Genomic DNA, 25,097 nt, shown 5'->3' with positions numbered 1-25,097 from the left:
GTGCTGTCAGGGAGTGAACCTGGGACCTCCCGCATGCAAAGCAGATGCTCTGCCACTGAGTTAGGACTCCACCCCCAACGGTGGCATATCTGGCTCTCCCATCCAGGCATTGGACACACCTGCTTAGCTTGAGGGAGGTGGCTGTACCGTGGGCCCATGCTCTGGTACATGCGGGCTACACATAATAAACTAAACATATACATGGATTGGGAAATCAGTAGTGTGCACTTGTACAGAGAGGGCCATCTGCAGAGGGAAGGGCTGGGCAATCCTGGCCCTCCATCCATTACTGGACTACAACTCCCATGATGGAGGGTTGCCCACCCCGATGTATGGCACAATTCCCACCCAGCGGCCTCTGTGCAAGTGCTGGAGATCAGCCCCAATAGCTCCTCCCCACCCTCAAGAACCAAACTTCAGGCACACATCTAGCCCGAGAAAGAGACCCAGCAAGAAGCAACAGGCAGGCTCAGCCAAGAACCAGAACATCCAGTCTAGACCCTGCCCCTTCACCCGATGGAGTCACAAGTTGCAGAGGGCCCCAGAGCCCTGGGGTGAGGAGGGGCAGATTGCCTGGCAGTTCCATAAAGCCACAACCCGTTACAACCTCCTCACTGGGAAAGGCAGAAGAATCGCTGGCAGGCAAAGGCAAGAGCCAGGAGTCTTGACTTGAAAGCCAGCACAACACCCCTGCGGAGAGCTGATGAGTGCAAAGGGCTTCCATCACAGGCTTCGCCCATACCCATGGGCTGCTACTTCCCCTCCCCATCAAAATGCAGAGACACACACACACACGCCAGATCACAACATCGGTCTTTTATTAGTGTGGAAATACTGTTAACACTAAAAACTGCCGCTTAAAAGGAACAGCTCAGGGCCCCAACAGATCTAGGGGTGGGCCTTTCCAAAGAGGGCTCATTTTGGGTCCGGGTGCGAAAGGAGAAGCCTTTGACTGTTGATAGGCACCGGGCTGGGGCCAAAAGCAGAAGGAGCCTTCTCTGGAAACACCCACAGAGACCAAAGAAAAAGACACCCCACCCCACCCTTCGCAATACCTTCGCTCTCGAAAGCATTTTTCAAGCCTGACTCCCAGTGCTAACACTTAACGCTTGCATTGCATTATTTGAATGTGCAAACTGCGTCACAGAGATTATTTTATTGCAATCTTCACAAGTTTGAAAAGTGAGTATTTTTATCCTATCTTGCAAGAGGGAAAGCTGAGAGGAGGTGGGAGAAGGCTGGCTTTAGGTCACCTGCAACAGGTGTTCACAATCCTCGGCCCCTAGGTGCTGGACTACAACTCCCATAACCCCCTTCAGCCATTGTAGCAGGGGACCAAGGATTGATGTCCAAAATTTGTGGGCTGGGCTCATGATGGATTAACATCTTAATCCAGGACTGCTGGGCACAAATACAGGCTGAGTTTGACCCGTTTTTTTTTTTTTTTTTTTTTTTTTGGTTTTTTTTGTGGGGCAGGGAAGAGGAGAAACTGAGGTGCACGTGGGCATCCGTGCCATCATCACTTCCCTGACCACTTCCTAAAGCAGCTGCTCAGCTGTCTATTGCTGGCCCAGCAGCTTGTACGACTCCCAAGCAATGTTCCCTGTAACAGGGAAGCCCAGATGTTGTTGACTACAATTCCCAGAATGCTCGGGCCAAAGGCTATTTCAGAGGGGATTCTGGGAGCTGTAGTCCACAACATCTGGCAACCCCTGTTACAAGCAACACTGCTCCTATGTACCGGTGACCTTTCCATCTAGTCTTCTAGAGAAGCAGACCAGGACCTGTCCTAACGGAACCAGGAATAACGTCCCCCTCCTCGTAATAGCAGCTGGGGGTGTGTGGTCCCCTTTTAAACAGTGTCACAATTCCCCAAGGCAGGGAAAGACCAGGAGTGTGTTGAGGGAAGAGAGGAAGGGACCCTCACCATCCCGGGAGAGAGCAGTGCTTGCTATAGCGTGAAGTGCTTTCCAAACGTGCCCTCTCTCCGCGCACCCCATCAATCAGGAAAAATGCACCCTTATTTACAGAGAAAGGGGAGCATATCCAGTTAAATCAAGAAAGGAGAGTGAGATGAATCCCTCAAAACAGTCATCTGAAATACAAGCTGGTGTGCTAAATGGCACGGATCTAGGGAACTCCCTAATACTAGTTGGAAAAGCTAGCCTAGGATGATCGGCTCTGGCTGGAAGCAGCTCCCCAGGGACCCAAGCATAGAGGGGCCTTTCGCTGCCGCTCTGGAGATGCCAGGGAGTGGATGTGGGGCTTGGTGCACGCCACGGAGGTGCCCTGCCCCACTGAGCGACAGGCCCCCCACCACCACGAGCCAGAAACTATGAGCAAGAGCTCAGAGGGTGGGAAGCGGGAACCAAGATCCGGTTTTGGAGAGGGATTCAGCTGGTGGCCCCTGAATGAGGGCTCTCTTCAGTTCTCTGCCTGGTCTCCTTCCCGCCTTCAAAGGAGCAGCACAGGAACAAGAAAAGCAAGGCCACGAGTAGCTGAAGCCAGTTTCAGGAGAGTAGGTCTAGATCTAGATCTATCGATAGCAGACTTATATCTATGTAAGTAGATTTATCTCTACTACTAGAGACAAATCTAGTCGTGCTAGAGTGGATTTATATCTATGTAAATCTAGCGGTTCTAGAGTGGATTTATATCTACGTAAATCTAGTGGTTCTAGAGTGGATTTATATCTACATAAATCTAGCGGTTCTAGAGTGGATTTATATCTAGGTAAATCAAGTCGTTCTAGAGTGGATTTATATCTACGTAAGTAGTAGATTTATCTCTACTACTAGATATAAATCGAATCATTCTAGAGTAGATTTAAATCTATGCAAAACCGCTTTGGGAACTTTTGTTGGAAAGCAGTATATAAATCTTGGTCGTATTCGTCGCAGACCCCTTCCACCGTCTTGGAGGAGGAGAGCGGTTTCTTCCTTCCTCACGTGCACGGCCCAAAGAGACCTGCTCCCGCGGGGAAGGAGAGGCGGCCGCTAAGCACCAGCACCCCATCTAGACCGCGAGAGGAGACTAGAGAGAGGGGCCCAGGTTCTAGCTCACTCCCCATGTCCACAGGCGTCTGGGAGCGCTCTTTCCCGACATGCCTGAGGCCCAACCATTCGGGAAGAGGGCGAGGGCTAGGCTGCCTGGGTCACGGTGTCGGGATCCTGTGCGGGGAAGGCGTCCAGGTGGCGGCTTGGTGCTGGAGGGGAAGCCGGCACAGGGGCAGTCCGGACGGGAGCAGGGAGCGGGGCGGCCCGGGCGACTACTCCACCACAGCTGAGCTGCACATCGTGTTCATGCCGCAGGCTTGGTTGCCACGGTACAGGTAGTAGTAGCCCTGAAAGACAGGCAGGCAGGCAGTTAGGCGGGAAGCAAGGGGCAGCCCTTCGGCACACAGGCGCCAGCAGCCTGGCATGCAGAAGTTGACCGCGATGCAACCCTGAATCCAGGAACCCACCCAGAAACCCCCGAATCCAGGAACCCTAATCCGGAAAGCACGAGATCCAGAAACGAACGATGATGCAACCCTGAATCCAGGGTTTTAGATGGTGAGCCCTTTGGGGACAGGGGGGCCATCTTATTGTTTTATTATTTCTCTGTGTAAACTGCCCTGAGCCATTTTTGGAAGGGCGGTCTAGAAAGCAAATGAATGAATGAATGAATCCAGAAGCCAACTGGGATGCCATCCTGGTTCCTCCTTGCCTGCAGGGAGGGCCGAGATCTTCAGCCCTTCAACTTGCTTCCCCTCCCCCACCTCCACCTGCCGTGGGGCTGGGGCAGCGGGCGCTTACCTGCTCCCCCCAGTCCTCCCCCCAGCTGTTCTTGATAGCCCAGAAGGGAAGCTTGCCACCTGGGAAGGAGAGAGAGAGAGACCATCATCAGGGCACTCAAGGTAGGACAGAGAGACTTGGACCTGCATGAGAAGCAGCAGAGCCCAAACTCAATATCACGCAGCTCAGTATAGCACAGGATAAGACTCAGGATAAGGCAGCTTCCTTCCCGTCTTTCTTTGCTCCAAGCTGGCCCGAGCCCCCACAGTTTTTCATTGCCCCCCTTATGCACAACCAGGTTTGTGGCGACGTCAATCAGATGTTCCTTGCTGGCTGCGGCTGGAGTGATTCTGTCTCGCCCTCCCGGCTCTGGCTTGTTTATCGGCCTGTTCTGTTCCCAGCCCTGCTCGTGAACCGGTTGCTTCATCCTGTGTTTGTGGTGTACCTTTCCTCAACCGCAAGCATTTTGCAAACCAGAGAACAGAACATAATATTTGCTTTTTTCGCTCAGGAAGCCAAACGTGAGATCTAATGTAATGCAATGCAATATAAACCGCCCCGAGCCATTTTTGGAAGGGCAGTATAGAAATCAAATTAGATAGATAGATAGATAGATAGAGAGAGAGAGAGAGAGAGAGAGAGAGAGAGAGAGAGAGAGAGAGAGAGTGTGTGTGTGTGTGTGTGTGTGTGTGTGTGTGTGTGTGTGTGTGTGTGTGTGCCCCTCCCTCCCTCCCTCCCTCCCTCCCTCTTTAACCCAGGTAGCCAATTCTAAAGCTGGCTAGTGGTAGCCATCACAGATACCAAAACAACTAGCATCTCCAGGAGAGCTGGTCTCGTGGTAGCAGCAAGCATGAATTGTTGCCTTTGCTAAGCAGGGTCTGCCCTGGCTTGCATTTGGATGGGAGACTACCTGTACTGCAACATATTCCCCTGAGGGGATAATGGGGCCGCTCTGGGAAGAACATCATCACACTTGCATGCAGAAAGCTCCCGGTTCCCAGTTCCCTCCCTGGCAGCATCTCCAAGAGAGGGCTGAGAGCGACTCCTGCCTGCAACCTGGGAGAAGCCGCTGCCAGTCTGTGAAGACAATACTGAGCGAGATGGACCAAGGGTCTGACTGAGTATATGGCAGCTTCCGGTGTTCCTATGTACTGTCAGAAAGATGACTCAGCCCTGTTCAAGCTCCCTAAACCTCTTAAGGGCCAGAAGCCTTGCAGCTCTCCCAGCTGTGGATGAAACCAGCCCAGACCACCGCCAGAAGACGTGGGGAGACAGACGCCATGGTTTGGGAAGGTCCCCCCAGCCCCAGCCCATGAGCCAGTACTTACGCTTGCCGTAGCCCACCAGGAGGACTGCGTGGTCAATCATCCAGGGATTGCAGAGGACGAAGAAGGGGTGGGAGACGCCTTTCCTGTAGAACTGCAGGGGGAGGAGGCAAGACGGAGAGACCGTGGGACTGAGCAAACCATTTTGCTTCTGCCCGCAGGGTCTGGGGTGGCAGCCTTCTGCTTGTGAGTCAAGCGTTTCCCCGCTGCGCCACTTAAGGTGACAGAATTTCTGTAGACCCTCTTAAAAACACACGCTAAATACAGGCGATACTTGCATTCACCCAAAAGGGAGACGTAAACTCTGAATTTAAAAAACGACCAACCCCCAATTTCTGATATCAGAAATTTAAGATGACCCCGGCAATTTCTGCTAACTGAACCAAGAGGCACCTTTTTTAAAATGGTGATTCTCTTTAATTCGGAGGGGGAGAGCAACTGGCCCTCTCCGTCCCCAGCACAGCATCCCTCCAGTGGCTGTTGCTGGCGTCGATCTTACGTTTCTTCATTAGATTGTAGCCCTTTGGGGACAGGACATTCCATTCCATGTATCTCTCTCTATCTAGGTAAACCACTTTGGGGACTTGGGTGGAAAAGCGGTATATAAATATCCCTCGTATCGGAGAAGGTGGAAGGAACCTAGTCTTGGGTTCAGGGGAACAGGGGAAGGAGACTACGGCAAAAGGAATACTTTGGTCCACCAGCTGTCGGCGAATTATAACTCCCTTCGCCGCCAGCCACAATTATGGAGGCAGAGGTGCTTCAGCAACATCTGGAGGGCCATTGCTTGTGAGTCCCGGCTCTGGCTACGAAGCCCTCCCTCGATCGGCACGCCAAAGGGGCCACCTCCGTCCCATCCAGCACAGAAGGAAAGGGAGGTCCCTGCCCTCCTGGGACTCTCTCACCTGCATGGCAAAGGCGTTCAGGGCAATGGAGATGGGGCCGTTCGTTGCCAGCCAAGCAGCAATCTCTGCAACAGACAGGGGAGCGGGTTACGCGCAAGGCTGGGCAACGTGGTTTTATTTTTACTTATTTATTGACATTTTCTATCCCGCTCTTCCTCCCAGGAGCCCAGAGCGGTGTACTTCATACTTAGGTTTCTCCTCACAACAACCACCCTGTGAAGTAGGTTAGGCAGAGAGAGAAGTGACTGGCCCAGAGTCACCCAGCAAGTCTCGTGGCTGAATGGGGATTTGAACTCGGGTCTCCCCAGTCCTAGTCCAGCACTCTAACCACTACACCACGCTGGCTTTCCCTCAAGCCCCCATTCCCACATGAAGACCGTAGACACTCCCTGTCAGCCAGTTCTCTACCCAAAATGCAACATCTCCTTTATCTGTCATCTTTATATACCGCCCTATATAAAATCTCAGGGCCACCACCAAAACCTAAAACCCAAAACCGATTAAAAATTGCCATGAACAAAACTCATAAACGAAAAGCCTGACCTAACAGTTGTGTTTTCAGAGGCCGTTTCAAAACAACCAGACATGGGGAGATTCTGATTTCACTGGGGAGTGTGTTCCAGACGCTCGGGGCCACCCTAGAGAAGGCCTGGTTTGGGGTCGCCAACAAGCGAGCCGGTGGCAACCCAAACCGGATCTCCCCCGATGGAGTTCATGAAGAGAGAAAGGAGCCCTGTGAGATTCCATATAATGGCTCTCGCTTTGAAGAAATCTAAATATCAAGGGGATGCTTTTATCCACAATGCAAAGTGCACCCACCAGGCCCAAAGACGGTCCAGGCACCTGCACAGAAAAGCATCATCCCTTCTTCCAGAGCAGGGGAGTTCTCAAAAGCCCAGGTCCCCAGACGGTGGCGCTCGACTACAACTCCCATCACCCCCCTGCCACCCTACATTCTCCCCACACTTCTCAGCAGTGGGCCAAGTTTTCTCGCACCCACCATGGCCCCAGAGAAGTACCTCTCTCATCCTTGGAGATGGCCACGGAGCTATTGATGTAGACGGCCACCTTGTCCTTGGAGAAACCGCAGGTCTGTGCATGGCCCTCGTAGCTATAGTCCCGCTCCGTCTCCAGGCCGCCTGAAGGGAAGAGAAAACAAGAGCCCGACAAAGATGAAGCGGTACATTTGGAAGGACAGTGGGGAGGTTGGGCTCCAGCCATGCAGTCAAGGGGACAGAATTTAGGACACATCCATCATATACACACGTGGACAAATATGTCGGTACCCCTCCACGAAAAAAGAAGAACCCACAATTGTCCCTTAAATAACTTGAAACTGACCAACGTAATTGGCACCCATCATGTATTCCGCAATTAACAAAAACCAGACTGGGCTTGAGAGTTTTGATGCAACAGAATATTTCAAATAACACCACAAATGAAAATGACATGGGCAAAAATGATGGGACACTTAACCTAATATTTTGGTTGCACAACCTTTAGAGGCAATCCCTGCAAACAAGCGATTCCTGCAGCGCTCAATGAGACTTCTGCACCTGCCGACAGGTAGTTTGGCCCACTCTGCCTGAGCTTCATTTTTTCATCTGCGGACATAGAGCTGATGTGACTTGCCAAAAAGCTCCAGTTTTGTCATTAAAAGGCCAGACTGGAATTGGCTGAAATTTGCATATTGACAAGCCACAATGCTTCTGGGAGACTGTCCTTTGGACAGATGAGACAAAACTGGGGCTTTTTGGCAAGTCACATCAGCTCTATGTCCGCAGATGAAAAAATGAAGCGTTCAAAGAAAAGAACACCCTACCTACTGTGAAACATGGAGGAGGCTCGGTTATGTTTGGGGGCTGCTTGGCTGCGTCTGGCATGGGGTGCCTTGAGTCTGTGCAGGGAAGAATGAAATCTCAAGACTACCAAGACATTCTGGAGCAAAACGTACTGCCCAGCGTCAGAGAGCTCTGTCTCAGCCGCAGATCATGGGCCCTCCAACAGGATAATGACCCCAAACACAGCTCAAAGCACCCAGGAATGGCTAAGGACAAAACACTGGACTATTCCGAAGAGGCCTTCTATGAGCCCTGATTGGAGTCGGACATCTATGGAAAGACCTGAAACATGCAGTCTGGAGAAGGCACCCTTCCAACCTGACACAGCTGGAGCGGTTTGCTCAGGAAGCACCGAACCGGTTCAAATCCCGGCTCCCAGATCAGTTCGGCAGGGCCGGGATTAGCTCCTTTACAGAGCAGGTGAGCTGGACCTGACCAGCTCCTCTGCCGCCAGTGTTTTTCTGGGCATGGCGCTCGGGTACAAGAGCCCACGCACGGCGTCAGCATGCACAGGCGGATGAGAGCCGTGTTGCAGCCATGTGCGGGCTTTTGGACCCCGAGCACCGTGCCCGGAAAAGCGGCTGGGCAGTGGAGTTGCTGGTAAGGTCCAGCTCACCTGCTTGGTAAAGGAGCTGATCCTGGCCCCGCCGAACTGGTCCGGGTGCCGGGGTTCGAACTGGTTCGGCGCTTCCCTAAGGAGGTGCCGAACCGGTCCATGCACATCACTACACCCACCTAGAGATGGGAAAGAGGTGATCGCATTGTTGGTTGTTGACTTTGTAAAGGAGCCGATTCCCACCCAGGCACATCCCTAGTGGGGGGCAGATGTTGCCAAATATCATCCTCTTTCCCCTCTCTCTGGCTCCAAGACTGCCTATAAGAAGCCAGGAGCCACCCCATGAATCCTCAAGAACTCACAAGTGTCCAGCACGGTCATTTCCAAGCGTGTGAATCCAGAGAGACGGGCACGCTGTGCCAGGGGTTCTCCACCTTGGGTCCCCAGACGATGCTGGACTCCAACTCCCATCACCCCCCCAGGTTATGGGGATGATGGGAGTTGTAGTCCAACAACATCTGAGGACCCCGGTTTGAGCACGCTTGTGCTGGGCAGTCTCCCATGCCAACCCAGCCCTCTACAGACACGGACATCAAATGTTGATAGCCACTTGTATGGCCGGACTCACCCAGTCCCTCAATGGCCTCGTAGGCGTTGGATGGCAGCCCTCCGCGGCAGGCTTTATCGAGGTTGTCGCAGTCCAGCAGCTCTGTGGGGGGGAGAGAGCAGCAATCGGACCAGACACGCTATTCTTGCAGTCCGAGTCAACCCCCTCCCCAGGCTTCAGAGGTATGGCCTTTGGCCACTGCAGATCGCCTCTCAAATAAGTGGGTACAGAACTGCAGCCTTAATTAAAAAGCCGTGCCTTTTGCTGTTGTTTTGTTTGTTCTGTTGCTGCCGTTAATATGTCAAGGGAAATGTTCAGGCAAAGGTATCTTCCCCAACGATTGCTGGTACGATATCCAGAGCAAACGCAAGTCAACTGGAAAGCGTGGCGGCTAATTTGCATATGCGAGATTATTTTCAGGCTGATTTACATAATATGCAAATCAGGCAGCCGGATTTGGAAAAGCCAGCACGCGGCAACCCTAGGCAAGTGCCCCATCCCGGCCACGAGGTGGCCCGAGAGCCCAGAATGTCCCCAGATCCAAACCCGAGAGCCAGGCTCCATCCGGGACCGGCCTACCTTGCTCAGAGAGAGAGACCAAGGAACGCTTGTGCAGGAACCACTGCCCTTCCACATTGCCCGTCACGGAGAAGGCCCAGCAAGAACCACAGGCGCCCTGTGGTCACAAGAGGGGCAGGAGAGCAGAGAAAGACTGTTACCCCGGACAGCTGGACCCGGAAACCCTCCCTGGCAGCATCCGAGAAGCCGCTGCCAGCCTGGGTTGACGATCCTGAACTAGAGGGACCAAGGGTCTGACTCAGTAGGCAGCAGCTTCCCGTGTCGTATTTAGTAAACACACAACCATGCAACCTTCCTGTTCCACAAATCAATAAAACATATATGTCTGAGACAACAAATATTTATAGACCACTTTTCAACAGAAGTTCTAAAAACAGCTTACATTTAGAAATAAATAATAAATAAAGTTGCTTCCTCTATCCCCAAGGGGCTCACTATCTCAAAACAAACTCAAAGCAGACACCAGCAACAGCCACGGGAGGGATGCTGTGCTGGGATGGATAGGGCCAGTTGCTCTCCCCCTGCTAAATGCAAGAGAGCCCTCACTTCAAAAGGTGTCTCATGGCTCAGTTAGCAGGGGTTAGAAATGTGTCCTTGAAACACCTTTAAAATACTCAACTGGAAAACTTTAATTACCATGTTGAAATGGCCAAGTTCATCTTGTTTTATCCAAGGGTGCATGCAGAAGGCTCCAAGTTCCCTCCCTGGCAGCATCTCCAAGACAGGGCTGAGAGAGACTCCTGCCTGCAACCTTGGAGAAGCCGCTGACAGTCTGTGTTGACAATACTGAGCTAGATGGACCAAGGGTCTGACTCGGTCTATGTTCCACCTCAGCCCCCAATAAAAAGCTAACCTTGGATGAATTGCCTGCCTTGGTATTAAATTTCCAAAAAGAAATGGTCTCAGGCTGGATTTCCAAATCAACAGCAGCATCCTTTCATCTCTGAAGTGTTAAGAATTTTGCTCCCATAATAGACTAGGAACTCTCTCCCACTGGATGCTCAAACCAGTGCAGGCTAATCATTCATTCGTTACACGCACAGGCTGTTCGTTCCGCTTACGAATAACCAGTCTGTGTGGCTTAAATTAAAGCCTGGATTCTGCACTTCTCGGCTGGGGGGGTGCCCAAACCAAACTTCATCTGGCGGGGGGGGGTCATGCTCAGACGGAAAAGACACATGCAGAGACTTTTTGGGGACTGCCTCTCCCCCTTTCGCGACGCGGAGCCCACCAACGGCCTGGGAAAGTACGGACCTGGTTCTTGACCCCTGTGACCGCGCCGTGGTCCCGCCAATCCCACGCGTCAGGGGGCGGGTCGCGAGGGATGGCGGCCGGTTTCATGGGGCGGCCAGGCAGCGTGGCCAGCAGTGGGTTCAAGTACGTCGAGCGGAACTCCTCCTCTGAAAAGAAGACCAATTGGAAAAGCGTTGGGACCAGATAGACATCCGGACTTTTGAAAGATGAAGTCAGCAGGGGCGATAAAATCGGCCAAATCATCTGGACGGCACTTCAAGGAGACAAGGCGGTTCCAAGCTGGGCTCCACAAATGGGCCTCTGGCCTGAAGACAGCAACCGAGGGAGCTGCCATAGACTGAGTCAGACCATTGCTCTCTCTAGCTCAGTATTGTCTTCACAGACTGGCAGCAGCTTCTCCAAGGTTGCAGTGGCTGTGGCTGGGGTCTGTCTGGTCTTTCTTTTTTAGATTGTGAGCCCTTTGGGGACAGGGAGCCACCTGTATTCATTTTTGTTTCTATTTCTCAATGTAAACCACTTTGGGAACTCTTGTTGAGAAGCGGGATAGAAATATTTGAGATAGTAGTAGTAGAGAACCCCAGACATCACATTGTTTGGCCCCTGCGGGCCAAGAGGAGAGGAGAGCTGGTCTGGTGGTAGCAAGCATGACTTGTCCCCTTAGCTAAGCAGGGTCTGCCCTGGTTTGCATCTGAATGGGAGACTTGATGTGTGAGCACTCCAAGATCTTCCCCTCTGGGGATAATGGGGCCGCTCTGGGAAGAGCATGTAGGTCCCAAGTCTCCTCCCTGGCAACATCTCCAAGATGGAGCTGAGAGAGATTCCCGCCTGCAACCTCGGAGAAGCCGCTGCCAGTCTGGGTAGACAATACTGACCTAGATGGACCAGTGGTCTGACTCAGTATATGGCAGCTGCCTAGGTTCCTAAGAGACAGCATCAGGATGGAGCCACCATGGAGCGAACAGGTCCAAAGAGCCCGGGCTGCGCCCCAGACACGCCCCTGCGTCTGATGTCAGATGTGGGTGGGTGTGGTTTAGCTCCCGAACGAGGCCCCGTTTCGGAGCTAAGCCACGCCCCCCACACCTGACGTCCGACACAGGCTAACTGTGTGGCTAACTGCTCCCTGCATCGGACGCTGACGCCGGAGACGGGGCCAGGGGAACCGCGGTGGCACCACTGGCCACCTTCCGCCCCTGGACAGCATCAATGCCATTTGTCTCTGGGATGAAGGGGATTTCTGGGCCCCAGCAGCAGAACGCCGCATCGGAGCTGCAGGGGAGAGTCTGGCACTCAAGCCCTTCTGCCGCCGCCACCGACCTGTCAGGTCACTAAATTTGGTGACTCCATACTCCGCGGTACCCTGGTCCAGCTGCTGAATCGTCCGGGCTTTCTCCAGGTTCTCGGCAAAGATCTGGAAGCGTCTCTCCGTCTCTGGAAAGAAGGAGAAGGCGAAGAAGCCGCCCCGGAGAACTGTAACTAATGGCCACGGTTTATTACAAGACTGGCATGGTTTACCCAGAGGAGAAGCTACTAATTATTTATATTTACATGCCAGCCTTCGTCCTCAGACCCCAGGGCGGTTGACAGAGCAAGATCAAAACAATTCCATGGAAACATAAACACAGAATACAGCGAAACGTTTAAATAGAGTCTGGATAAAAAGGGCAGTCGTCACGTCCCTCCTAAAGGCTGGGAGAGAGGGAGCCATGTGGGTCTCAGCGGAGAGCCAGTTCCACAGCCTGGGGGCAACCACCGAGAAGGCCCCGTCCTGCGTGCTCAACAAACAGGCCTCAGCAGCTGTTAGCAGGCGGAGCAGAGACCTCCCAGCCCTAAAAACTTATTTGTTTGGCCTGGCCTTCCAAGGCTGGTAAAGCGTTCTTGTTTTTTAAAAGTATTTGAAATGGTTTTAATTGTTCTTGAATCATTTCTATATTGTTGTTCTTGAATCGTTTCTATATTGTTTTTAGCATTCTGTTTTCAATTGTGTGTGTTTTTATGTCTTTTAAAAGCTGTTGTACACCACCCAGAGCCTGGTTTATAAATGTAATAAATAATAATCATGATCATCGTCATGATCATCATCAGCTTGTCAGCTGGGTAGATTCAGCTGGGAGTAAAGTTGTGCCATCGAGTCGGTGTTGACTCGGGGCGACTGCAGAGCCCTTTGGTTGTCTTTGGTAGAATACAGGAGGGGTTTGCCATTGCCTCCTCCCGCGCAGCATGAGATGCTGCCTTTCAGCGCCTTCCTATATTGCTGCTGCCCGACATAGGTGTCTCCCATAGTCTGGGAAACAGGCCAGTGGGGATTCGAACCAGCAACCTCTTGCTCCCTAGGCAAGTTACTTAGGCGGAGTAGGTGGCCCTTCATCTATCCAGGGCCGGAGCCATTTATTATTATTATTATTATTATTATTATTATTATTATTATTATTAGGGATTTTAAGGTAAGAACCAGAGCCTGGAATTGTACCCGGAAACAGAACGGCAGTCAATGCACTGCATTCAAGACTGGAGTAATGTGTGTCCTGCAAGCAGTCCCAGAAATCAATCGGGCGGCCGCAACACTATTCCTCTTGCCTCCTTGGCAGGCAGGATGCTCGGGGGGGGGGTCCTCCCCTGTCCAGCTCGATCGCCCCACAACTCACCTCTTTTGTCTTTGTAGTTCTTCTTGTAAGTGGTCAGGAAGTCCTTGAAGAGGGAGACCAGGTGGACGGAGTCGGTCTAGGGGAGAAAGAACCCAACATTGAGGGACCCTCCAATCAAGGGGGCTTGGACCGCAACGGCAAGAAGGGCCACTCCAGAGAACTGCGACTCACCTGCGGAAGCCCCAACGCAACTTCTCCAGCGGAGGCTTCCGGACGAAACACCTCCCACTCTCCCAGGTCGGCAGCCTGGATCGTCTGGGAAGGATCTGCAGAGACAGGAATGGAACAGGGGGCACCGTTTCCAAACGGAGGGGCAACTTCAACCATCACACAACTGCCAGGAAGTCAGGATGGCACACGAGAAGCTGCCTTAAAACTGAGTCAGGCCCTTGGTCCATCCAGCTCAGGATCGACCGACACTGACTGGCAGCGGCTTCTCCGAGGTTGCAGGCAGGAGTCTCTCTCAGCCCTGTCTGGAGATGCTGCCAGGGAGGGAACTTGGAACCTTCTGCATGCATGCAAGCAGGCAGGGGCTCTACAACTTAGCTCTGGTGCCATCCCTGAAGGGGAATATTTTGCAGTGCTCACACATTTTATGTATGTATGTATGTATGTATTCATTCATTCAATTTATATACCGCCCTTCCTAAAGTGGCTCAGGGTGGCTTACACTAAAATCAAAAATACATAGCCATTAAAATAAAAAAGCCATTAAAAGCAGGTTAAAATCACAACTAAAAGCAGATTAGAATTAGAATTAAAACTAAAAATATCATTAAAAGCCAGGCTGAAACGACAGGTTGTTAAGGCTCTCCTGAAGGCTCCAAGGAAGACAATGTGTCTCCCATCCAAATGCAAACCGGGGTGGACCCTGCTTAGCAAAGTGGTCCATCCATGTTCCTTCCCACAAGGCCAGCAATCCTCCCGCAAGCTTTTCCACCCGCCTCTAGTGCCCTGTTCAAATATCACGATGTGCCTCCATTCAGATATCTGCATGCACACACACACACACACACGTGTGTTTCGGTGTGAAGGACTCCACGTGTGTTCACTTACAGTGAACAGTGTGCTGTTACACCCGCGTAGAGATCCCAGAGTGGTGTACATGGCTACGTTTATCCTCACCACCACCCTGTGCAGTTGGTGAGGCTGAGAGAGACGTGAACTGGCCCAAAGTCACCTGGTGAGTTTCCTGGCTGAGCGGGGATTTGAACTCGGGTCTCTCTAATCCTAGTCCAACACACTGACCTGCCCTCGCCTGCTGATCCCACCCACGTGGGCCACCCCTGGCCCCAGAGTTAATTTCTTGCTTTCTCAAAGCCACGGAGGGTCCCGCAGCAGGCCGGGCATGGCTTTCTGATCCTCGATACCTACGGGATAACCGCAACCCCATGGAAACCTCTCGCCCTTGAGGATTCTTCCTAGCTCCAGCTCTTCCTCAAATTGTTCTCAACTGTGGAGAAGAAGAGAGGCCCGTCCCCAAACTGACTCCGCAAAAAGGATGGCCCAAATGATGCTGTGGGCTCCAAAACGGCCCTGAAGATACTTTTGCATGGGCTTCCAGGATGCACAGAACTCCTCTGTACAAAGTCGGTCCTTCCTTGCCTGAAGGAGAGACCTGTGCAGTCTGGAAGCTTGTGATCTTACCAAACCCAACTCTCAATTTGTTTAGCAGTAACCCCTGCTAATTGGGCAAAGAGGCACCTTTGAACGTGGTGATTCCCTTTATTGAGCAGGGGGAGAGCAACTGGCCCTCTCCGTCCCCAGCACAGTACTTCCAGTGGCTGTCGCTGGTGTCTCTCTGGTGTTTCTTTTTAGATTGTGAGCCCTTTGGGGACAGGGAGCCCTCTTATTTATGTATTATTTCTCTATGTAAACTGCCCTGAGCCATTTTGGGAAGGGCGGTCTAGAAAACGAATAAACAACATAAACAAAATAATAAACAGTAAGCTGTTTCGTTTTGAGGACTCAGCATTCGCCAAGGAAATTTGGGCAAAGGAAGCTTCTGTTTAGGCTGGGAGCGTGAGGAAGGCAAAGCTCTCGGCCCTGCCTTTGAGACTATATTTATGCTCCCAACAGAGTACCCAGACCTGACGTACCTGCAGGATGACAATCTTGCTTCACCAGGCTTTTCCTGCCTGTCCACGGCTGACTCCAGACCTCAAAGTGACAGAGCTGGAAGGAGAGAACAGAAACCAGTCAGGACCGCATTGCAAGGGGCGCTCAGAATCCCAGCAGCTCAGAGCAGAGATGTGCGATTTAACCGTTGGCCATTCCGAAAACATTCATTATTTCCTAATATACAGGGCTGCCAACCTAACACGAGGCAAGCTCAGCAATTTCAACGTCGTAATTAATGTTTTCCAGGTAATTATCCCTCGGAGGCGTGTGAAAGCGTACGTATCTCTCGGACTGATTGAGAAACAGGAACACGTCTGTAAGGCGAGGTGTTTTTCATGACATATATAGGTCAGACAACATGACAGCTCAGATCGCCTCCTATTTAAGCTATCCGGAAATGTGCAAAGTAAAAAATGTCCATCCGTTGGGGTGCAAACTTTGTTTTTATTTATCGTTAAATGTCTATACCGCCTTGCATGAAAACAATCTCAAGGCGGATCATGCAAAAGTTAAAAACAAGGCTAGAGGAGTTATACAATTAAAAATATCCGCTAGAATATAAAAATACAGATCTGATTAAAAGATGTTTAAAAGAAAAAAAAGCAGACAAGATACAAAGCAGCAGCAATAGCAACAATCATCTAAAAGCCTGGGCAAAAAGCCAAGCTTTCACACGCTTTCTAAAAACTGTGATGGAGACTGAGGAGCAGATGACTAAAGCATTCCAGCATCTGGGGGCAACCACTGAGAAGGCCCTGTCCTGCGTGCACGACAGCCAAACCTCCCTCATTGTCGGCACCCGGAGCAGAGCCCCCCCAGATGACTGCGTCAAGCGTGGTGGTGGAGCCAGCGTGGTGTAGTGGTTAGAGTGCTGGACTAGGACTGGGGAGACCCGAGTTCAAATCCCCATTCAGCCTCATGATACTTGCTGGGTGACTCTGGGCCAGTCACTTCTCTCTCAGCCTAACCTACTTCACAGGGTTGTGGTGAGGAGAAAACTTAAGTATGGAGTACACCACTCTGGGCTTCTTGGAGAAAGAGCAGGATATACAATGTTAAAAATAAAATAAATAAAATTTGGAAGCAAGCTTGGGGAGCAGAGCGGTCCCTTAGGTATCCAGGACCCAAACCGTTAAGGGCTTTAAAGGTCCAAACCAGCACCTTGAACTGGTCCCGGAAACAAACTGGCAGATTGAGGCAAATGATAAAACACGGCACGAGAAATGTTGCCTGAATATTTTCTGGAAATGTTCCCAGGAAAACCTGCTTCTCTGGCAAAGAGGGAGGTGGAGGCTGAAAACAGAGTTGCTCCTTGGGAATCCTGCCCCACGACCAGCTCGAGGAGGAGAAATTGGATCTATTCTGGAGGGGGGAAATGGTGAGGGGTACACCAGTTTTTAACATCAAGCCTGCCAAGCACCTTAGTCCGATGACTGTCCCTAAATATCGTTCGGCTTTCTCGTTAGCCCATTTCGATGCACTGCATACAGCTGAGCTGGAAGGAAGATTTAAGGAGGGTCTGTATGCAGAATGCCCATGTCCGTTCTCTCGTTTTCTGTTCTACTGTAATTGTGATAATGACCTTTGTAGTTACTTGCTGCCATCTTTAAAAGACTATCCAGGTCTTATGCAAGTTATCTTCCAACAAGAAATGAACGATATGCTATCTTTAAGTGCACAATGTTTTGTTTTGCAGCACGAAAGGCTCAGCAGGAGATAAGTTGATTGGAAAGTTTGCTGTTATACTCTGTTGTTGTTATAAATTGGAACATAAAGAAGCTGCCATATAGAGTCAGACCACTGATCCATCTTGCTTCCTGGCAGCATCTCCAAGACAGGGCTGGGAAAGACTCCTGCCTGCAACCTTGGAGAAGCTGTTGCCAGTCTGTGAAGACAATACTGAGCTAGATAGACCAATGGGTCTGACTCAGTATATAGCAGCTTCCTATGTTCCAATTTATAACAACAGAGTATAACAACAAACATTCCTATCAACTTATCTTGTGCTGAGCCTTCCATGCTGCAAAACTAAACTCTGTGCACTTAAAGATAGCATATCTTTCATTTCGGCTAAAAGATAACTGACATAAAACTTATCAGAACATCCTGGGTAGTCTTTTAAAGACGGCAGCTCTGGGAAGAGCAGCTGCCTGCTTGCCTATAGAAAATTCCAGGTTCCCTCCCTGGCAGCATCTCCAAGTTAGGACTGAGAGAGACTCCTGCCTGCAACCTGGGAGAAGCTGCTGCCAGTCTGGGTAGACAATCCTGAGCTAGATGGACCAAGGGTCGGACTCAGTATGTGGCAGCTTCCTATGATCCTCTTGCAGGACAATTCTCGGCCTCTTCAGAGACATGTTACCGCAAACTGCGTGCATCCTAAGCTTGGCAGAGGCTGTTCCTCAGTGAGCTTGTAGATATATTCTCTTGGTACGGAGCCCTTCAAGCTCCATGGGAGATTATCTCTCAGCTGACAGACTGGTCAGCAGGAACTGAGCTGTCCTTGTTGGAGGGGAAGTGCACAGTTGAAGCCAAGTCACAAGATAACATGTGAGGGAGGAGGGGACCGAGCTGGACTTGGGATCCCCAGAGAAAGAGTGAATATTTAGCTGCAAATGGCTCAAAAGCCTGAGTCAACAATGTTGACGTTTGTACAAGGCAATCCGGGGGCTTATGCAAATCTCCAATGAAACTGCAGCAATACAGGCGACCTTGTGGAAAGGGGTTCCAGTGGAAGTCTGAACCTCTTCAAGAGGAGCATCTGCTTTGGGGTGGGAAATGCAGAGATCTCACTTCATTGCCACCCCCATATCCCGACTTCATTGGGTGGGGGTATGTGTGACAAATCCTAGCACCAGGAGGCTCTCGGGATTTCCAGTTCCATCTCTGCCCAGCTTGGCCTGGGCAGAGATCATACTCTCGGACAGATGAGGGAGGTGCACAAATCTCGCTCAAACCGAATCGGAATCGATTCGAGGCCGAAACCACTGAATAGAGTGGAGATAACACTCGGATCGATTCGAGCGCATGTCCGCTCTATTCAATGGTTTTGTACTCGCATCGATTCAGTTTGAATGAGAATCATGCACATCCTAGGACAGATGGGAGGAGAGGTGCCCAGATGACACACCTGAGGTCCAAGTCCTACGAATAGGTTACTAGTTGGGGGCCCTGGAGAACCTGGTGACATAGGAAGCCGCCTTATACCAAGTCAGAGCACTGAGCTATCTAGCTCAGACTGAGAAGGGATAAGGGCTGGATCAGGCTAAGACCCATCCAGAGGAGGGCTGGTCTTGTGGTAGCAAGCATGACTTGTCCCTTTAGCTAAGCAGGGTCCGCCCTGGTTGCATCTGAATGGGAGACTTGATCTGTGAGCACCGTAAGCTATTCCCCTTAAGGGATGGAGCTGCTCTGGGAAGAGCATCTAGGTTCCAAGTTCCCTCCCTGGCAGCATCTCCAAGATAAGGCTGAGAGAGAGAGACTCCTGCCTGCACCCCTGAAAGAGCCGCTGCCCGTCTGTGTAGACAATACTGAGCTAGATGGACCAAGGGTCTGACTCAGTCTATGGCAGCTTCCTCGGTTCCTCTGTTCAGTCCAGCATCCTGCCTCACACAATGGTCAACCAGGGTACCTCCAGGTAGCCCACAAGAGGGGGAAAGAGGGCAACAGCTCCTTCCCTGCGTGCACTCCGCTGATCCTGGTGGTAATACACAGCTAGAAGGATTAGTAGCTGTTAATAGCCCAATCCACAAATCTGCTTAATCCCCTTTTAAAGCCTTCGAGAGATCCTTCTCTGTAGCCATCTCCACTTCCCCTGGCAGTGGATTCCTTAGTTTAACAACACATGGTGTTTAAAAAAAAAATAAATCACTTCCTTTTGTCTGCCCTGAATCTCCCGGCACTTAGCTTCAACAGGGGACCTCAGGGTCTAATATGGGGGAGAAAAACTCCTCTCCACCCACTCGATCCAGGCTTTCACACACACCTCTGTTACGTCCCAGCTACCCACCTTCTTTCTAAGCTAAAGAGGCCCAGACACTGTGGCCTTTCCTCCTCGAGAAGTCGCTCGAAGCCCAATGCCACTGCCAATAAATAAATAAATGTAGAATAAAATCCAAGAATGCAGGCTGAATCTTACCGTGTGCTCTGGTTCTCCCGGAGCAAGGCAGCTGGAAGCATCTTGGCCTACGGCCTGGTCCCCACTGCACGCACTTTTCAGCAGGGCCACATCCAAGTAGAATTTGACCCCATTCGCCACCTGGAGAAGGAAAAAGAGCTCTCAGGCAAAGGCAAACCACACGCACAGATGTTAGGGGGAAAAAATATTTTCTTTCTTTATTATTTCTCTACGTAAACCGCTCGGGAAACCTTTGTTGAAAAACAATATATAAATATTTGGTGGCGGTGAGAGAGAAACAACCCCACCTCCTTTCTGCATTGGACTGGATTCCTGAAGCTTTCAAGGTAGAAAAGGAGGCTTTATGCTCTTGCCTCCTGCTCCCAAGGGAAGCTGCAGCGAATCCCAAGAGTTAATTTTTTTTTTACAAGCAGGTTCTCATGACAGCCGAGGGGTCAACAACTATCAAAGCTGCTTGACAGAGCCTCATGCAATAGGAACATAGGGAACTCCATGTTACCAACTCAGACCCTTGGTCCCTCTAAGTCAGGATTGTCTTCCCAGACTGGCAGCGGCTTCTCCCAGGTTGCAGGCAGGAGTCTCTCCCAGCCCTATCTGGAGATGCTGCCAGGGAGGGAACTGGGAACCTCCTGCGTGCAAGCAGGCAGGTGCTCTTCCCAGAGCGGCCCCATCCCCTGAGGGGAATATCTCACAGTGCTCACACATGTCGTCTCCCATTCAAATGCAAACCAGGGCAGACCCTGCTTAGCAAAGGGGACCATTCACGCTTGCTACCACAAGCCCAGCTCTCCTTCCCTGAAGGCTTTCTGACAGGTCAGATGGCCTATTGTGATCTCAGTGCTTTTGATTAGGAGATATGGGTGTGTGCCGAGAAAGAATGCATCCTCTCCTCTTGAGTTTTCGTTTCCAAGCAAAACAGACGATGACAGTATTAGGCTAGATGACTCCAAGGGCAATTCAGACCAACGAAAGGTTGCAGGAGAAACATTCTCCTCCATTTCTTTCTTTGCCCAATAACACACAAGGAAATAAATGCTGGCATTAAGCCCAGGTATGTCACCGGAAGAAAAGTTGCATATGGAAAAATTAATACCCTGTTAAAAAAAAAAAAGACTAAATCAAGCACAAACCTGTCAAGGTACATCCTTCACGCTACTAGCCGGGAAAAGGCAGGCTGCTCAGAGCAAAGGACGGCAGCCAAAACTCTCTGACTCTCCACAGCTTTCAGAACACAGAGGTGTGAGAAGATTTCTAATCCAAGGGCCTCTCCTCCCCAGAGGTATTGGACCTGCTCTCTCTCTCTCAAAACGTGGTGATTCTCCTCGGGCTCTAACATAGGATTCCAGGCCTCGGTCACAGGATTTTTCACTGGCGCTTCCCTTTTCCCAGTTCAAAGCAGAAGTCAGGCGCCGATGGCCGGGTTGTTTGGATTAGACAGGCCCCTGTGAAGGCCAGCATTGAGAGTAGTACAAAAGGACAAGATCAGGCCACCCTGGTCAGTCTGAGTTTCACGAATGCCCCGCTGGAGCTGGACGCAACCATGCACCTGTCAAGAGATGCTGGAGCAGTTCCCTGCACCGAACAGGGGAGTGGACAAGTAGACCTCAAGAGGCCCCCTTCCAACTCGAACAGTCCATGAACGCTGCTGCACAGGGATGTGCTCGGAACGCGATACGGCATCCGAATCGCAGCACGAGCCCTTTAAAACCGAGGGCGCACACAGCCCCTTTAACAAGGAGGAGAGCAGGTCCATGCCGGTGTTCCCTAGAACAGGGATTCCCCAGACATTGATGACTACCATTCCCATAATCTCCAGCCAAAGGCCTTTGAAGCGGGGGATGCTGGGAGTTGTAGTCAACAGCATCTGGAAAACCCTGTGACAGGGAAGCACTGCTCCATGCCGTTCCTGTCCACTCTGGTGAGCAGGAGACCCAGCTCCACACAGATCTCCTCCCCAGAGGTCCCATTTCCACGGCCATTTTTGAGAAGGGAAGAAACAGCAGGGATCCTTCCTGAGCAGGAGGCGGAGAGCTGGCCGTGTGGGAGCAAGCATGAATTCCCCCTCTGCTAAGCAGGGTCCACCCTGGTTTGCATTTGGATGGGAGACATCTGTTGAGCCCTGGGAGATATTCTCCTCAGGGGATGGGGCCACTCCAGGAAGACCAACTGTCTGCTTGCATGCAGAAGGCTCCAAGTTCCCTCCTTGGCATCTGCAAGACGGGGCCGGGAGAGACTCCTGCCTGCAACACTGGAGAAGCCGCTGCCAGTCTGTGCAGGCAATACTGAGCTAGCTGGACCAAGGGTCTGACTCTGACTCGGCAGAAGGCAGCTGCCGATGTTCCTATGACTTCCCCTGTTCCGTGGCAAATGACAGCAGGGCCACTCCCCTCCTAAGCCCTCTGCCTGAGGAGAGGGGACGAGTGGTCACCCCAAAAAGCAGCTTGCGAGGGAGCAGAGCCTAAATGAGTAAACAATGGTTTTAATTGCTGGATTGATTTGGTTTTGATTTGAATTGTTTATTGATTTTCGTTGCTTTGATTTTGATGGAAGCTGCCCTGAGCCATTTTTGGAAGGGCGGTATAGAAATCACACAAATAATAAATAAATTCAATGTGGGACCACAAATCCCTGCCAGGAGCGAAGCCCACAACAGCTGGCTCAGAGGGGCAACCAGGACAAGTCCTCCTGGAGAGCAAGGCAATCAGACTTGGGGAAAACGAGAGAGTCCGGTGCAAAATAAACGAGGGTCAAGATGAGAATCACCTCCTCGTGGGATATGCTCTGGGATCCCCTAGACCAGGGATTCTCAAGGTTGGGTCCCCAGATATTCTTGGACTTCAACTTCCATAACCCCCTGCGCCCCAGTGGCCTTTGGTTGGGGATTATGGGAGTTGAAGTCCAAGAACATCTGGGGACCCAACCTTGAGAACCCCTGTGCCTAGACTAGAGGGTGCCGCCCGGCTGCTTTGGCCCGCGGGCCGATTGATTTCCACCCACACACCCACCTTGAATCGCTGACCTAATTCTCCTGTGCAAAGAAGTCCGCGGGGTAAATTAACTTCCTCACCCGCAACCACCTTGCAGACTCACACAGTGAGGTGGCTTCATCTTTGCAGCTCAGCATCCACCATCATGATCCCACCCAGGATTTCCATTATCCGGGATCAGGGTCCCAGGGCTTGAGGAGCAGCCCTTTTTTAAAAAGAGGACCCTTTTAAAATGCCCCTGCCAGGCTGGGTGGGAACTACCTGGAGCTATTTTAGGGTAAGTGGATTAGGAAATCAAAGGGAGGAGGAGAGGAGACAGACGCGCCCTGCAAGAGGGGTGTGTGGGAGGGCAGAGAGCTTTCTGGGGCACTGGAAGGGGAAGAAAGTGGGGGGGGACTCAAGGGGTCTGGAAAGACAGGGGGTGTGGGGGGTAGATGACGCTGGGGGGGAAGGAAGGAAAGGATGAGGGGGGTGAAGGACCCAGAAAGGGGGCAGAGTGAGTGGGGTCCTTTGCCTGGAGAGGAGGAGCCCTTAAGCGACATTTCCTTTCCCACGGCAAGCCTGCCTCTCTCCCCACAAACACCCACTTCATCGCCTGCTCCCCACAAGTCAGCCCCACGGCTCCTCAGCTCGAGGATCCCCCATAAAGGCAACAAGGGAAACACAGCAGCGGGGGGCCCGGGAGTGGGGAGAAGGGGGGGCAAGGCGTGCATGATGCAGGGGGGAGGCAGGTTGAAAACCACCCCCAGCACCTGGAGAGCTGCCCTCCCCCACTTCCCCCTAAGCAACCCTTCTTCTCCCCCAACCCATAAGCCAGCCCCACTGCCCCCCCAACCCTCAAGAAGGGGGGGGTCGCAAAGGGGCCAGAAACAGGGCAGAGGGTGCCCGAGGGGGGGGCAAGGGATGCGGAGGGGGGCAGGTTGAGCCCCTCCCCCAGTGACACCCTCCCCTCCCCCCCTAAGCAGCCCCACTTCTTCTCATGCACGCCCCCAGCCCCACTGCTCGCTCCCGGGGTCGGGGGGTGGGGGGGTCTCCTGACCTGGCTCCTGGCAGCCTGCAGCGCCCACAGGCGGCCCCCGGAGCGCCCCTCGCCCAAAGCCTGGGCCAGGGCGAAGCGCGCCGCCTCCCGGGCCCCGGGGGCGACCACGGCCTCCTTCTCCACCGGCACCGAGGCGGAGGCGGCCGCCAGCACCAGCAGCAGCAGCAGCATCGCAGCAGCCGGACGACCCATCGCGGCTTCTTCTGCTCCGTCTGCGCTGCAGGCTCAGCTGGCGGGAGGCGGGGGGAGAGGAGAGGAGGGGGCGGGGCCTCCTGGCGCCGGGCCCCCCTCCCCACCCCCGGCCCCTCCGACGGGGAGGCAAGGAAAGGGGCGGGGACCCGGGAGAGGGGGCGGGGCCTGCTGCTGCTGCGACGGCGGACAACCACAACCAAGATTTAGAGACCGCTTTTCGACACAAGCTTCCAAAGCGCTTGACACAGAGAAGTAATCAATAAATAAGGGTGGATCCCTGTCCTCAAAGGGCTCCCAGTTGGAAAAAGACACATCAGAGAGACACCAGCCACAGTCACTGGAGGGGTGCTGTGCTGGGGGTGGAGAGGGCCAGTTGCTCTCCTCCTGCTAAAAAAAAAGGGGGGGGGGAATCCCCAGGAGCATGTGGCGACCAAAACCGGACTTCCCCAGATGATCTTAAGAGGCAGGGGGACTAATAAATAGTCCTTTAACTGGCCGTAAGTGGAGCTGGGGGGAAAGGATTTACAGCAGACTATTAGCGATCTGGAATGGAGCTGAACGGAGTGGCTTCAACCTCAGCCCGTGTTAAAGAGAACTTTTATTAAACTTTTCCATAGGTGGTATATGACCCTTTCCAGATTATCCTGTATGAATAAGAGCATTTCCCCCACCCTCTGTTGGAATGGCTGTGGGTCTAGGGGAATGCCTTTTCGTTTATGGTGGTCCTGTCCTAGTGTTAGTTGCTTTTTGGACAGAGGCTTTCTTAGAGATGAGCCGAATGACACAGCAGAGGTTAGATCTGAGACCAGAGTTGGTATTATTAAATATATTTTCAGGACTCAAATTCAGAGCTGTCATCTAAGGGATTGATAGTATTCATGTTAATAGCTACCCAATTGTTCATTGCACAACACTGGAAAAACAGAAATATGACACTTTTTGGTACCAGCAAATGTGGCACATGGCTATGTCAGAAAAATTGACCCACACTATTCATCTTCGATCAGGTCAAGATAATTCCAATGCTTTAAAAAAAAAAACACCACCATATGATCTGATTTAATCTGATTTACAAATCAGGAAAATTTTGCTTTCTCCATCTCCCCTCTACATCTGGAAAGATTGTTAAATGAAACTG

The 25,097-nt window shown here is 51.9% G+C and overlaps 1 protein-coding gene across 1 annotated transcript; it reads right to left on the bottom strand.

Annotated features, from left to right (window-relative positions):
• Positions 1 to 801: 801 nt before the first annotated feature.
• CTSF (cathepsin F) lies at positions 802 to 24,027 on the bottom strand. Its single transcript, XM_053278762.1, has 14 exons — positions 23,768 to 24,027; positions 19,742 to 19,861; positions 15,585 to 15,660; positions 13,657 to 13,751; positions 13,486 to 13,561; positions 12,158 to 12,271; positions 10,844 to 10,989; positions 9,590 to 9,686; positions 9,032 to 9,112; positions 7,026 to 7,145; positions 6,007 to 6,071; positions 5,105 to 5,195; positions 3,798 to 3,856; positions 802 to 3,343 (listed from the first exon to the last, which is right to left on the bottom strand). The coding sequence occupies exons 1-14, from the start codon at positions 23,957 to 23,959 to the stop codon at positions 3,269 to 3,271; spliced, it is 1,407 nt and encodes a 468-aa protein (XP_053134737.1). The 5' UTR covers positions 23,960 to 24,027; the 3' UTR covers positions 802 to 3,268.
• Positions 24,028 to 25,097: the final 1,070 nt, after the last annotated feature.

This window comes from Hemicordylus capensis, chromosome 14, assembly GCF_027244095.1.
Source record: "Hemicordylus capensis ecotype Gifberg chromosome 14, rHemCap1.1.pri, whole genome shotgun sequence".
NCBI classification, from domain to species: Eukaryota; Metazoa; Chordata; class Lepidosauria; order Squamata; family Cordylidae; genus Hemicordylus; species Hemicordylus capensis.
The sequence above is the reverse complement of the archived record's forward strand: the minus strand, read 5'-3'. Positions and strand labels throughout refer to the sequence as shown.